General features: G+C 41.7%; 1 protein-coding gene across 1 annotated transcript in view; it reads right to left on the bottom strand.

Moving 5' to 3' along the window:
• The window catches only part of LOC132830214 (forkhead box protein N1-like), a 63669-nt gene that overhangs the window by 35707 nt on the left and 10492 nt on the right, over window positions 1-17470 (bottom strand). The window contains exons 2-3 of the mRNA XM_060847745.1: window positions 12423-12480; window positions 4100-4257 (exon numbers count right to left, since the gene is read on the bottom strand). Of these exons, the coding sequence (XP_060703728.1) occupies window positions 4100-4257; window positions 12423-12480 (216 nt within the window). The remainder of the gene's footprint in view (window positions 1-4099; window positions 4258-12422; window positions 12481-17470) is intronic.

The following is a 17470-nucleotide window of genomic DNA, read 5'->3' as shown; positions in this document are numbered from 1 at the left end:
AGCAGAAAGATGAAAATTTAAAGCAATTGCATCAAAAGGCATACATAGAAAAAGATTCCAAATGTATCCCTGAATGTTATTACCTTAAAAATGATGTCTTAATGAGGAAATGGAGACCATCACATATTCAAGCAGATGAGAAAAAGGCAGAAAATCATCCAAACGTATTACCAGTGGGTACAGAAAGGAGGTCCTCCGAGTGGCACTTGAGCTACCACTTGGAGGTTGTTTAGGAATGAGGAAACCACAGGTCAAAATACAAAGACATTTTTACTGGCCTGGACTGCACAAGGACACAGTTGAATTTTGCCAAATGTGTCATACATGTCAGGTAATTAGAAAACCGCAGGCAATGATAAAACTTGCACATTTAATACCTATTCCTGCATTTGAGGAACCTTTCACAAGAGTCTTGATTGATTGTGTAGGTCCTCCATCTCAAACAAAAAATGGGAATCAGTATTTGTTAACAATAATGGATGTGTTGACTAGATTTCCAGAGTCTGCTCCATTACGCAAGATCACGGCAGAAAGGATTAGAGAGGAATTACACAAATTTTTCACTAGATATGGACTACTGATAGAAATACAATCAGATAAAGGGTCAAACTTCACATCAAAATTATTCAAGGAGGTTATAGACAGCTTAAGAATAAAGCAATTCAAATCGACTGCATACCATCCAGAATCACAGGGATGGTATCAGACATTAAAGACCATGTTGAGGGCTTATAGTCAGGACTATCCAGATGATTGAAATAAGGGAATTCTGTTTGTGCTTTTTGTGATCAGAGACGCACCAGATGGATCAACCAAATTCAGTCCATTTGAATTAGTTTTTGGGTATGAAGTGAGAAGGACCTTTAAAATTGATTAAGGAGAAATTGGTAAGTCAGAATTCAGAGACCGCCTGATTGGACTGTGTGTGAAGTTTTAGGGAACAATTAAAAAGAGCTGGGGAGTTGGTGAGACAGCATTTAAAAGTATTGCAGCTTATAATGAAACAGGAAGCAGACAAGAAATCAAAACTTCACGATTTTGCTAATGGGGATAAGGTATTGGTGTTACTTCCAGTGATAGATGAACCTTTAAGAAAAGATTTAGTAGATCTTATAAAGTCGAAAGGAAATTGAGTGAGGTGAAAGAAAGGAATCTCACAGAGTGTGTCATGTGACTCTGCTCAAAAGGCATTTTGACAGAGAAAGAAAGCAGGAGGAGAATGTGTTAATGATTACAGCACAGAGGGAAAAACCAAGTTCAGATTCTCAATTGGACATTCCTCAAATTAAATTGGACAATGAGGGAGTTGTCAAAAATTGAGATAAATCATTGAATTACCTTCTGGAGGAAAATCTCAATGCCTTGAACGAGTTATTACTGTCACATGGGGAGATATGTGGAAATAAGCTGGGCAGTACTAACCTAATTATGCATGATTTAGATATAGGAGATGCTGTTCCAATTAAGCAACATCCTTATAGGCATAACCCTCTAAAGGTGCACAGGTTCAAAAGGAGATTGAATGCATGTTCCAAAATGACATAACTGAAGTGAGTTACAGTGACTGGAGCTCACCCATAGTCATGGTGCCAAAGCCACATGGTACCCAACAGTTATGTGTGGACTATCGCAAAGTCAGTGCACTTACAAAAACAGATACATATCCAATTCTGCACTTGGAAGACTGTGCTAAAAAGGTGGGACAAGTAACTTTTATTTCTAAGTTGGACTTGCTCAGAGGCTACTGGCAGCTACCTTTGTCAGAAAGAGCAAAAGCAGTCTTAGCTTTCATAGGACTTGTTGGGCCGAAGGGCCTGTTTCCACACTGTAAGTAATCTAATCTAATCTAATCTAAAAAAAACGCCGAATGGACTCTATCGGTTTAAAGTCATGCCATTTGGTATGAAGAATGTACCAACTCCATTTCAGAGAGTAACCAGTAAGATCATTGCCGGATTACCCAATTGTGTAGTTTATATCGATAACCTGGTGATTTTTAGTCACACATGGAAGGAACATTTGCAACGTTTGTCAGACTTGTTTGGTTGACTTTGGAAGGCAGGTTTGGTGATAAACCTGGCTAAAAGTGGATTTGCCAAAGCCCAAGTCACCTTCCTGGACCATGTTATCAGACACAGACTAATGATCCCACAGGATGTAAAAAACAAAAGGTAATTGGGGAGTTTCTCACACCATCGACAATGAGAGCAGTACTACAGTTCCTGGGATTGAGTGGATTTTATTGAGAATTCATACCAAATGTTAGCAGTGCGGCTCCACTCACTGAGTTGCTAAAGAAAAGCAAGAAGTTGAACAGCAGATTGTCAGAGGCAGTTGACAGCCTGAAAGCTGTGTTACCCACTGCCCCAGTATTTGCCAGGCCTAATTACACAAAACTATTCAAGGTATCTATCGATGCCAGTGATGTGGGTGTCGGTGCAGTGTTCTTGCAGGAAGACAACGAGAAGATAAAAAGACCTATTGGGCATTGCTCCAGGAAGCTGAACATTCATCAGCTGAAATACTCAACGGTTGAGAAGGCGACTTTGAGCTTGGTGTTGCAACATTTCAGTGTTTATCATATACACCGATCATCACCCATTGAGGTTTGTAGAGAAATTTAAGGATATATTTCCAGCCTGTTTAGATGGAGCTTGGTGTTACAGCCATTCAGTTTGAACATTGTGCATGTGGCAGGATGAGAAAGTGTAATTGCTGATGCATTGTCAAGACCTGACTGAGAAACGGAGGCTTTCGCTGGTGGGAGGACAACAGACTAACATGGAATGTAGTGGTGCGTGTTTATATGTTTATAGTCAGTGTAATATATTTGTGTGTTTTACAGCACTGACCAGATTTGTAAGGGCTTTTAAAATTTGGCCAATGTTGGATATTGATGGTTCATTTTTTTAAGGGGGTGGAGGTGTGACGAAGAAGTTCCTTCAACAAGGTTAGATTGTCCTTGGTTTGTTTTAGAGAGCTTGTAAGTGACCCATGTGCCGAAAAGTTTGCGTTTGGATGGATTTTAGGCCAATTTATTTACAGCCAACAGATATTGCCTCAGGAAGAATGCTTTCGAGTAAAAAAAACACTTGTATAATGAAAGGGGAGTGGCTAGTTCTTCCAGCTCACTTTTTTTTCTTTGGTTTAGGTTTATTTTAGCAATAGTAGTGAAGAAAGGTGTTGGAAGCAAATCCAGCCTGGTACTCTCTCTCTCTCTCTCTCTCTCCAACTTCTCTCCTGTATGATCTTGTTTGCTTTTTCTTTTATGCCAAGAGGTGTTTATGGGGATTGTTGCAAGTATTTTGGAACAGCGTCATTAAGTTGGGATAGTCCGTTGGGTTTTCAGACAGGATAAGTTATTCCGTATTTCATTTTCTGTTCTTTGTGTTTCATTCAGTAATCTTGTAAATAAGTTCTGTTTTGTTTGAAACTAAGTAGTTTGACCAATTGATCCTCGCCTGGAATATCCACTGTACACCTGCTTAAATCAAATAGCAAAGCTAGTGTCTAGACTACCTTCTTGAAATATTTTGAGGGGTCTGGACTTGTCCATAACACATCACAGATATTTTCCTGAGATATTATTACAGATCTCTGGAGCAGGTGGGACCTGAACCCATTATCACTGTGTCATAATGGCATGGGAAGGAAGGTTAGATATTTCATAATCCCTCTGTTCAGATTTGCTATTATGCATCACGGAAGTAGGCAGGATTTGAACTGAGAACGCCTAGGCCAGGAGGTAGGGACACTACAACTGAACCCTCCTTGATGCATATTGTAAACTATAACTTTATTAGAGTCAGACAGAAATTGGATCATCACACCAGTGCTAGCATCACATGAACATGCCCAGCATTGTGAAAATGACAAACCGAATCACTGGAACTGCAGATAGTGAAGTTGTGCAAATCTTTAATGTCTCATTTCAGGGGTTCGGGGGATAGGGAAATGTAATTAATCAGGAATATCCCAGCATTGGGAGTTTCTGTCAAATGGCCACAAGTAGACAAGCATATGACTGTCACTGGGGATATAGCTGATCACCCAGGGAGAGGAGGGTTTCACATCCGAGTGTGTTAAGTTAAGAACTCACTGTGTGTAGAAGGTGCAGTGGCAATTCCACAGATGAGTGTTGAATGTCACTCTGTTGCTGGTTCAGGAAGGAGTTGTTGTCTAATGATCCTGGAATGTAGTTCATTCTGCTCGATAACACTACACCTGCTCTCAGAACAGCCTGGTTCACCAGAAAACCTAGAGTGAAATAAAGACACAAATCAGTTTTATTTATCGTTTCAGCATTGATTCTTGTCAGCTTTTGCCCTTTTGCCTTCACTTTCAAAAGTATTTATTCCTTTCTTGAACTCATTCCATGAACACCAGGGACTATCTGTCATCTTGTTCAGATAGTTATTATTCAAACTTGAACCTGTGGAAATGTAGTAATAATGTCACTGGACTGGTAACCCAACAGCTCCAGGCTAATGTTCTGGGGACATGGGCTTGAACCCTTCTATGGACAGATGGTGAAATTTGAATTCAGTGATAATCTAGAAGGATCAGCCAGCCTGCACTCTAGTGAATATAATCCTAACTGATCCAACCTATCCTCATACATGAGTCCTGCCATCCCAGCAATCAGCCTGGTAAGCATTCACTGCACTCTCTCTGTAATAAAAAATACTTCCTCAGATAACGACACTAAAACTGCACAATATTCCAGGTGTGCTTTCAACAAGGCCCCTTATAATGCAGCAAGACCTCCCTGCCCCTCTACTTGACTCCATCTGCTCTGAAGGCCAGCATACCATTTGCTTTCTTTACTGCCTGCTGCACCTACAATGCTTACCTTCAACAACTGATGTACAAGGAGACCCAGCTTTCATTGCTGTTCCCCACTCTCAATTTATAGCCATTCAGAAAATAAATTTGCCTTCCAGTGTTTGCTTCCAAAGTGAATAACTTCATATTTATCTCCAGCTGTCATGTATTTGCCCACACACTCAATTTTGTCCAAATCACACTGAAGCTTCTCTGCACCCTTGTTACAGTTCACCCACCCTCCCAGCTTTGTGTCATCTGCAAATTTAGATTTAATTCCCTCATCCAAATCATTTCTATTGTGAATAGCTGGGGTGCTAGCACTAATCCCTGCAGAATTCCACTTTGCACTTCCTGTTATTTGGAAAAAGATCCATTTATTCATACCCTTTGTTTCCTGTCTGCAATCTAGTTCTCTATCCCTGTTAGGACACCTCTCCCAAACTCATGTGCTTTAATTTTACACACTAATCCCTTATATGGGACTTCGCTGAAAGTCTTTGGAAAGTGGTCAAATAAATCACATCCACCGTCTCCCCTTTATTAACTCTACTATGGAGGTGGTGGCTTAGTGGTATTATCACTGGGTTGTTAATCCAGAGACCCAGGAAATATTCTGGGGACCCGGGTTCGGTGTCCATGATCGAAGCAAATGGAATTTTAATTCAACAAAATCTGGAATTAACAATCTAAGGATGACCATAATTTGATTGCCAGGAAAACCTAACGTCAGTGAGGGAAGGAAATTGCCGTCCTTACATAGTCTGGCCTACATATAACTCCAGACCCATAGCTATGTGGTTGTCTCTCAGCTGCCCTCTGAGCAAATTGGGATGGGCAATAAATGTTGGTCCAGCCAGACAGACCCACATCCTGTGAATGAATAAAAAGAATTATATGCTTCAAGCACACCCTGTTCCCTGGCCAACATCGCTATCTCAGCTTGCTGCAGTGCTCCAGAGAAGCTCAGGGCAAGCTGGAAGAACAGCACCTCATTTTCCACTTGGGAACACTGCATCCTTTTGGACCCTACAGAAGCATGAAGGAGGAACTGGGTAGAATTGACTGGGATAGAGGCTGAGTAGGCAAGGCAGTGGAACAGCAGGAGTTTCTGGAAGTAATTAAGGAGTCACAGCAGAGATTCATCCCAAGGAAAAAGAAGCATGGTACAGGGAAGATGAGGCAACCATGGCTAACTAGGGAAGTCAGGGACAGCATAAAAGCAAAAGAGAAAACATATAATGTGGCAGAAAGCAGTGAGAAACCAGAGGATTGGGAAGCTTACAGAGACCAACAGAGAGCAACCGAAAAAGAAGTAAAGGAGGGAGAAGATTAAATAGGAGTGTAAGCTAGCCAGTAATATAAAGGAAGACTATAAGAGTTTCTTTAGACATATAAAAGGCAAAAGAGAGGCAAAAGTGGACATTGGGCTGCTGGAAAATGCGCTGGAGAGATAGCAGTGGGCAAAAAGGCAAATAGCTGAGGAACTGAATAATTACTTTGTGTCAGTCTTCACAGTGGAAGACACAAGTAATACCCCAAAGTTCAAGAGAGTGAGGGGCCAGAGCTGAGTGTAGTGGCCATCACCAAGGAGAAAGTGCTAGAAAAACTGAATAGCCTGATGGTGGATAAATCACCTGGACCAGATGAATTCCATCCCAGAATTCTAAAAAAGATAGCTGAAGAAATAGTGGAGGGATTAGTGGTGATTTTCCAGGAATCGCTAGAATCAGGGAGGTACAAGATGACTGGAATTTCATATTTAAAAAGGGAGTAAGGCAAAAGACATAAATTTACAGACCGATTTTCCTAACCTTGGTCGTGGGTAAGATCCTGGAATCCATTGTGAAGGATGAGATTTTGGAATACTTGGATGTGCATGGTAAAATGGGGCAAAGTCAGTATGGTTTCATCACGGGGAGGTCATGCCTGATAAATCTTCTAGAATTCTTTGAGGAAATAATGAACAGGTTAGACCAAGGAGAGCCAATGGATGTTATCTACCTGGACTTCAGAAGGCCTTTGACAAGGTGTCACACAGAAGGCTACTGAGAAAGATAAGGGTCCGTGGTGTCAGAGGTAAGGTGCTAGCATGGATAGAAGCTTGGCTGTCTGGCAGAAAGCAGGGAGTGGAGATAAAAGGATCCTTCTCAGGATGGCAGCCGGTCATAAGTGGTGTTCCACAAGGCTCAGTGTTGGGACCACAACTTTTCCCTTTAAACATTAATGATCTGGATGAAGGAACTGAGGGTATTCCAGCTAAATTTGCAGAAGATAGAGGGACAGATGGCAGTGAGAAAGCAAGGAGGCTGCAGAAGAATTTGGACAGGTTAGAAGAGTCGGCAAAGAAGTAGCAGATGGAATAGAACGTGGGAAAGTAGGAGGTTACGCACTTTGGCAGGAGGAATAGAGGCATGGACTGTTTTCTAAATGGGGAGAAAGTTCGGAAATCTGAAGTGCAAAGAGACTTGGGAGTTCTAGTCCAGGAATCTCTCAAGGTAACCTTGCAGGGTGAGTCAGTAGTTAGGAAGGCAAATGCAATGATGGCAGTTATTTTGAGAGGACTTGAATATAAAAGCAGGGGTGTACGTCTGAGGCTGTATAAGGCTCTGGTCAGACCACATTTGGAATATTGTGCATGGTTTTGGGCCCCATATCTCAGGAAGGATGGACTGACCCTGGAGCGTGTTCACAGGAGGTTCACGAGAATGGTCCCAGGAATGAAAAGCTTCACATATCAGGAATGTTTGAGGACTCTGGGTCTGTACCTGATGGAGTTTAAAAGGATGAGGGGGGATCCAATTGAAACATACAGAATACTGAATGGCCTGGACAGAGTGGATGTTGGGAAGGTGTTTCCATTGGTAGGAGAGACTAGGACCCGAGGGCACAGCCTTAGAGTAAAAGGAAGACCCTTTTAGAACGGAGATAAGGAGAAACTTCTTCAGCCAGAGAGTGGGGGAACTATGGAATTCACTGCCACAGAAAGCTGTGGGGGCCGGGTCACTGAGTATATTTCAGACTGAGAGAGATAGGTTCTTGACGATCAAGGAATCAAGGGTTAGGGGGAGAAAATGGGAGAATGGGGTTGAGAAACCTTTCAGCCATGATTGAATGGCAGAGCACTTGATGAGCTGAATGGCTTAATTTCTGCTCCTATGTCTTATGGTCATATCATCTCATGAACTGAATATCAAATTCAACAATTTTAGGGCTTGAGACACCTTCTCCCGTATCCTCACCCAACCCCCACACACCAGGCCTTCTTATCACACGGTCTGCTATTACACACTACCCATTGTTAGCCACCAATAGTCCCCATTAACAGCCAATCATTCTCCTTGGCTGACTGTTATCCACTCCTTTGTCCAGCTGTTCTTCTCTCTCTTTAAGCTCTGTCTCCACTTATACTTGACTCCTTAACCCCTCCCCACCTTACGTTCTGCATTAAAAAAAACCTTTTCCTAGCTACTATCATTTGTGAGGAAGGGTCACTAGACCCAACCTGTTAACTGATCTGTCCACAGCTGCTGAGGGACCTGCTGAGTTTTTCCAGCAATTTCTGTTTTTCTTTCTGATTTCCAGCATGCACAGTTCTTTTGGTTTTTATTTTGTAAATCTACATTGACTCTGTCCAATCCTGTCACTGTTTCCCAAGTGCTCAGTAATATATTTTATAATGGACTCTACCGCTATCAGACTCACGGGTCTATAAGCCCTGTGTCTCTGCCTCCCTTCTTAAATAGAGGGGCTAATTCTGACCAAGCTTAGGAACTCTGCCAGAGTCCATAGAATCTTGGAAGATGACCACAAATGTATCCATTATTTCTTGGGCCAATTCCTTAGCTATGCTGGAATAGAGATGATCAGGCTCTGGGATTTATTGGCCTTCACTCCCATCAATATCCCCAACACCATTTACCAACTAATACTGATTTCCTTCGATACCTCTCTCTGACTAGACCTTGCATTGCTAATGTTTTTGGTACATTATTTGTGTCCTCCTTTATGAAGGCAAGACAAAAATATATATTCAATTAGCTTGTCAACTCATTATACCCAATTTTTGGATTAGTGGTGCTGGAAGAGCACAGCAGTTCAGGCAGCATCCAAAGTGCAGCAAAATCAACATCTTGGGCAAAAGCCTTCATCAGGAATAAAGGCAGTGAGCCTGAAGTGTGGAGAGATAAGCTAGAGGAGGGTGGGGGTGGGGAGAAAGCAGCATAGAGTACAATGGGTGAGTGGGGGAGGGGATGAAGGTGATAGGTCAGGGAGGAGGGTGGAGTGGATAGGTGGAAAAGAAGATAGGCAGGTCGGACAAGTCATGGGGACAGTGCTGAGCTGGAAGTTTGGAACTAGGGTGAGGTGGGGGAAGGGAAAATGAGGAAATTGTTGAAGTCCACATTGATGCCCTGGGGTTGAAGTGTTCCGAGGTGGAAGATGAGGCATTCTTCCTCCAGGCGTCTGGTGGTGAGGGAGCGGCGGTGAAGGAGGCCCAGGACCTCCATGTCCTCGGCAGAGTGGGAGGGGGAGTTGAAATATTGGACCACGGGGTGGTGTGGTTGATTGGTGTGGGTGTCCCAGAGATGTTCCCTAAAGCGCTCTGCTAGGAGATGTCCAGTCTCCCCAATGTAGAGGAGACTGCATCAGGAGCATTGTACCCAATGTCTATTCTGGTTCATTGGAAAACCATCAGGATTGGGTACAGTGGCTAATTGTCAAGAACTAGAGGCCATAAATATGATAGTCCCTAAAAACAGAAATCCTCAAAGCTGACCCACCATCTCCTTCACAGCTTCCCTATGTTGGTGTTAGCTAACTCAACAGAGTGATCATTGAATTGGAACCTTCCTGGATTATATGAACAGTTTGAAAAACTCTGATAGTGACAGGATAGCCAACACAATTTCTTTGTAGACAGGTTTAAATTAAAAATGAAATGGCAAGATCACCAACATCTATGCTAGTCTGAGCTAGGTTAATGAAGGTTGGTTCATTAGAACAGGCCCCACCACCATATGCTGATGAGGGTGTGGACTAAATTAACTGGAATTCTCACTGCTCACTGTCTACAAACTCTTCCTGAATAGTGCCTGTGAGTGAGCACTGAATGATGATGGTATTAGTATTAGTTTACTTAATGCCCTTTATGAAGGAAAGTGTTGCACTTCTGTAACACCTTCCCGAACTCATCATATTCCTAAGTTCTTCAGATTCAGTGAGATGTTTTTGAAGGGCAGTTACTGTTGAAATGTGGAAAACACAGGAACCAGTCTGCAGGCAGCAAGCTACCAGGTTATCTGTTTTGGAGATTAACTGAGGAAGAGGATTCTGGGAAGATTCCCTTGCTCTTATTGAAACTAGTGTCTTGGCATCTTTTTACATCCACCTTAAATAGTAGACAGGGTCTCAGGCATATATCTCATCTGGAAAAAAAACCTCTAAGAGTGCAATTTATCTCCCTACTTCACGGGAACAGTCAGTCATGAGTGTTCTCCTTATGTTCCTAAACATCAAACTTAACCCTACAATCTTCTGAGTTAGAGGGGAGTGCCTGCTCCCAACTGAGCCATGGTTTACCCATCAATCAGCCTGTTCCCACTAATCAAACACAGTGATTGGCCATTTGGGTGAGGAGCTAGAGAGAGTCTGGGCTCTGGAAGAACGATGCCCTTACTCACAGAGAGGAGGGGAGAAATGTTTCGATGAGGTGTGAAAGATGAAACAGGACACTGCTTTAAAAAGTATTAGTCAAATGACAGCACTATCTGTTGGATCAGCATTGAATGACTTGTAATGCCTAATAGCCATGTGGTAATTTGCCAAGGGAGGACAATGCTGTGGTTTATGCACTCCTGTCCGATGATATCTGATATTGTGCAAACTGACACACGCTTCTTAAAATGTTTACAGCTATTCTAACCAAACACCAAATTCGAGTAAAAGTCTCTATGATGGAGCTCGTTGTCAGCTGTAATGTATAGTATTTCTGATGTTCTGACTTGAGACCAACTTGTAATTCAAACCTTAAGCCTTAATTAATTCTGCTAGGATGTGCTAACTGCTTGACGTCAGTCATGTTGATGCTCTATTCAAAAAGATTAACCAAGCAGCCTGAGAGATCTTAGCCATTTCCATTGTTCCAGACACAGGTAGAGTAATGGAAGCCTGTTGCTGTGTAGCCTCAATGAAATCAGATAGTATTATCAAGACCCCAAAATCCAAACAGTTAACTAGCTGGATCCCTACATGTGATTACTGTGCTCAATTCATAACATAGTGCTACACAGAATGAGGCCATTCAGTCCGATGAGTGTGAGTCGAATCTCTTGAAAAACAAACCAGTTAGTCCTAATCTCTTGCTTTTTTCCCAGATCCCTGCAATTGGCTTTCCCTTAAGCAGTAATTTAAAGGAACATTTGAAGGTTTCTATGGAAACTGCGCCCATCACTGAGTTAGGTAAGTCCTGACCATTCACTGCTTAAAGAAGCTATCCCTCAGATCACCTCTGATTGCTCTGACCGTCACCTTCAATCTCTGCCTTCTGATTACTAACTCTTCTGGGTTGTCAAACAGGTTCTTTCATTTAATAAATCAAACCCTTCATGACATTAAACACAGCCTCTTGCAAATCCTCTCTCAGTTTTCTCTACCACAAGGATGGTCAGTTAGTTCAGTTGACTGGACAGATAGTCTCTTCTAGAGTGATCTGAAAATGTGTTGCTGGTTAAAGCGCAGCAGGTCAGGCAGCATCCAAGGAACAGGCTGCCTGACGAATTTCCTGTTCCTTGGATGCTGCCTGACCTGCTGCGCTTTAACCAGCAACACATTTTCAGCTCTGATCTCCAGCATCTGCAGACCTCACCTTTTACTCTTCTAGAGTGATGCCAACAGCATGGGTTCAATTCCTACACTGGCTGAGGTTACTGTGAAAGATTCTGTTTCCCAACCTTGTCTGAGCAATGGTGGCCTTCAGGTTAAACCGCCATTAATTCTCTCTTTAATGAGAAAGCAGCCCTATGGTGTGGTAAGACTATAGTGATTTTATCTTTTAATATACAATGAAAGAGAAAAACCTTAACTTCTCCAGTCTTTCCCTGTAACTGTAATCCCTCATCACAGAAACTAATCTAGTAAATCTCTTCCAATGCCCTCTCCAAAACCAATTAGCGCTTCCTTAATGAAATGTCCCAAACTGGGCACAATCTTCCAGCTGGGGATGAATTAATGTTCTAGAAAAGTTATCATAGCCTCCTGGATTTTTACTCTGACTCTGTCAATAAAACTCAGGATTAATTTATCAAAGTGGAGACAGTGGAGTCGAGGCAAAAATCAATCACGAACATATTGAATTATGGATCTGGCTTAAGCGATCAGTTGGACCCACATCACAACTTCCTATGTATTTTCATGCTTGTTTTGACAATGTAGATGAAGGCTCAGTCTAACTTGCTTTGAATGTTCTGTTAGGTGACTAACAAGTAGTGTAGAAACAGTGACTGCCTTTGCAATGTAGGTTATGGTGTTGCTGGAGAATCTGATATAATCACTGCGAATAAATACTGTGAAAATCCAGATGATTACTGAGAATAACCTACCCATCAGCTCATGGAAGCTGTCTCCACTGTTACACCAACACATGGCATCTGAAGGCACCTGGACAGACAAAGAAAACATTCTCCACAGAGACACAAAACCATAGCCACATAAAATCCAAAGGGGAAATAAAACAGCTGCAACACTCAATCTTGGGACAGAATCAACTGACAGCAAATGAGAAATATTACTTGTTGCTGCCTGAGGACACTGACATGTGTCAGGCTGGTAGCAGGAGTCTGGTCAGGCAGTGACATCACTGTCAGGTTAACATTTGAAGCAGCTGTAAATTAATTGACCTTGAGCTTATTTGTTTAGATTCGTAGATTTTAAAATAATATTGTGTAAGATTAACAGGGTGAATGTTTCCATTAATTTTGTACAAAATGTTTGCCATTCAGTCCCACATCTCAGCTTTTTGCACCAATCAACCACACCGCCCCGTGGCCCAACATTTCAACTCCCCCTCCCACTCTGCCGAGGAAATGCAGGTCCTGGGCCTCCTTCACCGCCGCTCCCTCACCACCAGACGCCTGGAGGAAGAACGTCTCATCTTCTGCTTCGGAACACTTCAACCCCAGGGCATCAATGTGGACTTCAACAATTTCCTCATTTCCCCTTCCCCCTACCTCACCCTAGTTCCAAACTTCCAGCTCAGCACTGTCCCCATGACTTGTCCGGACTTGTCCTACCTGCCTATCTCCTTTTCCACCTATCCACTTCACCCTCTCCTCCCTGACCTATCACCTCTATCCCCTCCCCCACTCACCCATTGTACTCTATGCTACTCTCTCCCCACCCACCCTCCTCGACCTTATCTCTCCATGCTTCCAGCTCATTGCCTTTATTCCTGATGAAGGGCTTTTGCCCGAAATGTCGATTTCGCTGCACTTTGGATGCTGCCTGAACTGCTGTGCTCTTCCAGCACCACTAATCCAGAGTCTGGTTTCCAGCATCTGCAGTCATTGTTTTTACCTTGTCCATAATCCTGTCCATTCCTCAGCCTGAAGCACATAACCAATTGCCTTTCAAAGTTTTATTATTAAAACAACTTCCACCATTTTTTCAAAGTTTTCTAGATCCTAAAAGCACTAAGTGAAAGAAATTATCTATGGTCTCTGAGCAGAGGGAATAGTTTCTCTCAATCAAAACCCGCCAGCAGCTGGTAAACCACTACTAGGTTACAATTTTGAAGGAGTATAGTCTTAATGTCTTCCAGTTTCTCTTCAGAACTGAAGTTTTAGTTGGTTAAAAATGTTCCAGAGAGTGACAAACAAAGTAGTGTGGTCATATAGTTATTTTCACAGATGCAGTGTTGCTCCAATTATATTTGTAGTGAAAGAACACTTTGTATCTCAGAGGTCTGCAACCTTTGACCACTTAAATAATACAATTCTCTTTAATTCTTCCTGCAAAAATGGACAATTTCACATTTCCAACAGTATATTCCAATTGTCAATTTTTTGTCCAATCACTTGACATATTTTGGTTAAACTAAGTAGTTCTGACCAGCAGCATCTCTCCTGGAATATCCACTTTACACCTGCCTAAAACAACTGGCAAAGTTAGGATCTGGGCTACCTTCTCAAAATGTTTTGAAGGGTCTGGCCTGGTCCATAACACAGTCCGTTTTAATATTCCTTCCCACTCCCTTTCCGACAGGACTGTCCTTGGCTCCTACACTGCCACAACAAATCAGATCGCAAATTGGAAAAACAACACCTCATCTTCCACTTCAGCCCAGCGGACTCAACATTGAGTTCTCCAATTGTGAATAATCTTCCATCCCATCACCTACCCTCCTTCCCAGCCCCTCCCCCTCCCTTTCATTCCTCCGACCAACCCTTCCTTCCAGCCACTAACTGAATTCATTCCTCCCATTAACCAACCAGGCCGTACCCTCTGCCTATCCTCACCTATCCCCCCCGCCACCCTATTTATTTGCAGTTCCCCCCGCACCCATCCCCAGTCCTGAAGAAGGGTTACACTGAAACGTTGACTTCTCCACCTCCCGATGCTGCCTGACTTGCTGTGTTCTTCCAGCCTCCTGCTTGTCTACCCTAGATCACCTTCAGCACAGGACCTTTTCCAAATCGGTTTGTCCAGCATTGAAAGTAATAAAACCCACCCCCAACTTCCTGAAATGTTTTGATGCCTTCTCTCTGTAAAGTTGTTTAACTTCTTGCAAACAGGTAGGTGAACCACAGCACATCTTAACTTTTGATTTTTCAGTTTAAAGAAGTCACATAATAAGCCCTCTGCAGTCAGGAAATTGCCCGAATACTTCTATTTCTTCCAACTCCCTTCACATAGTTACTTTTAAAAAAGAACTATGCATTCCCAACTTGCCTTCACCATCGGGAAATAAAACACAATATGCAAGGCTGCTTCATTATGATTTGGCATGAAACATATACACAAAAAAAATCAGACTTACAGTCATGCATCATCATTTATTCATTATACAAGACTTGTACAATTTCTTGCCACGGTGGTCAAACCACAGCCTATAGAGATCTATTAGAACCAAGGCAGAGACATAAACATTGGCCAGATAAAGAACAACAGGTGGAAGCAGTTTCAAATTCAGTCAAAGTGAACAAAGGCATTGATGAAAAAAAGGAAAACAGAGTATAAAACAAAATATAAATTTGCAGAGGACATAAAAACTGTCTGTAAATGTTTCTATAGGTATGTGAAGAGAGAAAGATTGGTGAAGACAAATGCAATTCTCTTACCGTCAGAAATGGGAAATTATAATGAGGAACAAAAAATAGTTGACCAACTAACTATATACTTTACCATTCCTGATGAAGGGCTTTTGCCCAAAACATCAATTTTCCTGCTCCTTGGATGCTACCTGACCTGTTGTGCTTTTCCAACACCACCCTGATCTTGACTCTAACCTCCAGCATCTGCCTGAATACATACTTTAGTCTAGTGAAAGGGAGTAACTGTGCAAATCAGTATTAGTAGAGAAATGGTGTTGAGGGATTTGACGGGATTGAAGGCAGATAAATCCACAGGGCCTAGAGTACTTAACAAAGTGGCCTTTGAAATGGTGGATAAATTGGTGAAAATTTTCCAAGATTTTTTTTTAGATGTGGAACAGTTCGTACAGATCTGAGGGAATGTAACCCTTCTATTTCAGAAGGGAGGCAGAAAAAAAAAGTGAATTATGGGCCAGTCAGCCTGATATCAGCACAGGTCTGCACAGACTAAAGAGGGAGAACAATTTCCCAGTTGCGAAAGGTTTGAGAATAAGAAGGCATAAATTAAAAGTCATTAGTAAAAGAAACAAAAAAAGTGACCTGGGGATAAATTTTGTCATGAAGTGGCTGGTTATGGTCTGGAATTTACTGCATGAAACAGTGATGGAGATAAGTTCAATCAAGGTATTTAAAAGGGACTTTTAAGATTTTTTGAAAAGGAATAATGTCAAGGGTTATTTGGAGAAAACATGCGAATGGCATTTGGTAAGTTGCGCATTTGGAGAGCTGACACAGACACAATGGGTTGAATGGCCTCCTATACTGTAATAATTCAATGGTTTTGTCAGCTATTGTCTACTTCTATTAATATTCTTGGGAATGGAAGAAATTAATCACTGGAAGCTAGTATGTGAGAATTATTATCCAGCTAGTTATCAATATTTCTGGAAATTTCTTGCCAAATGCAGAAAGGTTCACCTGGACGAACTGGTGAATTTGCACTCATTAGCAACTCATTTAAATTAAATAGTGCGATTTGAGAAAAAGGCAAACATTTTCACCAACTTTCTGTCCTCATGAAAATGCAGATGAACCAGAGAAGGCATTTCCTGTGATTGTGGGAATTAACTGTGTGAAATAGCTGAAACAATTTCCTACAAAACAAGTTGCTGTATTTTCAGTAATCCAAATGTTATTGGGTTATTAACAAAACAAAAATCTTTCCTTAAATTTCTGTAAAATAATGATTTCTGTCCCATCAGCAATTCTTGGGCAGGAAACATCTGTAAAATATAATCCATTGAAGTATAAAATAGATTAATCACTATGATTAATCTCCTGTTAAAATGCCATTACTCAGGATGACACTCAAGTCATCCGACATATTGATGGCCTCAATTCATGATTTTTGCTATTAGTCAGAGAAACTGATGACCAACAGTGTTCCAGGGTTTCATATTCAAATACAGACAATGTTGAGGCTTGTACAATTTTTGGGATCAGGATTCAAAGAAAAACCTGTTTCACTTCAATAGGAATCATTAAATATTATAATCAATATACTTACAATAACCAAAAGAACCACTGAGCACTGATGTTATTTATGTAATTTTCCCGTTGATGCATGATAAACATGTGAACTGCAGAGATAGACTCCAATAACTATTTAATTACCTTTATATGGAAATTAATGTCAGCAAAGCAATCATTTAGATTAACACTTCCATTAGAATAGCTCCAAACACAGTTATGTACAAATATTTTTATTTAACATAAAAACAGTCATTTCTAGTACACAGAATGATGATGGGGAGTGGAAGCAGTGTATTCAGAAGCGTTGATGACTAGTTAGCATAAGACCATAAGACACAGGAGCAGAAATTGGGCCAGTCAGCCCATCAAGTCTGTTCCACAATTCAATCATGGCTGAGAAGTTTCTCAACTTCATTGTCCCACTTTACCCCCTCACCCTTGATACTCAAAAACCTATCTCTCTCAGTCTTAATATACTCAGTGACCCGGCCCCCACAGCCTTTTATGGCAATGAATTCCATAGATTCCCCACTCTCTGGCTGAAGCAGTTTCTCCTTATCTCCGTTCTAAAAGGCCTTCCCTTTACTCGAAGGCTGTCCCCTCGAGTCCTAGTCTCTCTTATCAATGGAAACATCTTCCAACATTTTCTCTGTCCAGGCCATTCAGTATTCTGTAATTTTCAATCAGATCCTCCTCATTCTTCTAAATCAGAGCAGGACTTATACACTTAATGGTAAGGTCCTAGGGAGTGTTGCTGAACACAGAGACCTTGGAGTGCAGGTTCATAGCTCCTTGAAAATGGAGTT

Source organism: Hemiscyllium ocellatum, chromosome 31, assembly GCF_020745735.1.
Source record: "Hemiscyllium ocellatum isolate sHemOce1 chromosome 31, sHemOce1.pat.X.cur, whole genome shotgun sequence".
In the NCBI taxonomy this organism is placed as follows: Eukaryota; Metazoa; Chordata; class Chondrichthyes; order Orectolobiformes; family Hemiscylliidae; genus Hemiscyllium; species Hemiscyllium ocellatum.
The sequence above is the reverse complement of the archived record's forward strand: the minus strand, read 5'-3'. Positions and strand labels throughout refer to the sequence as shown.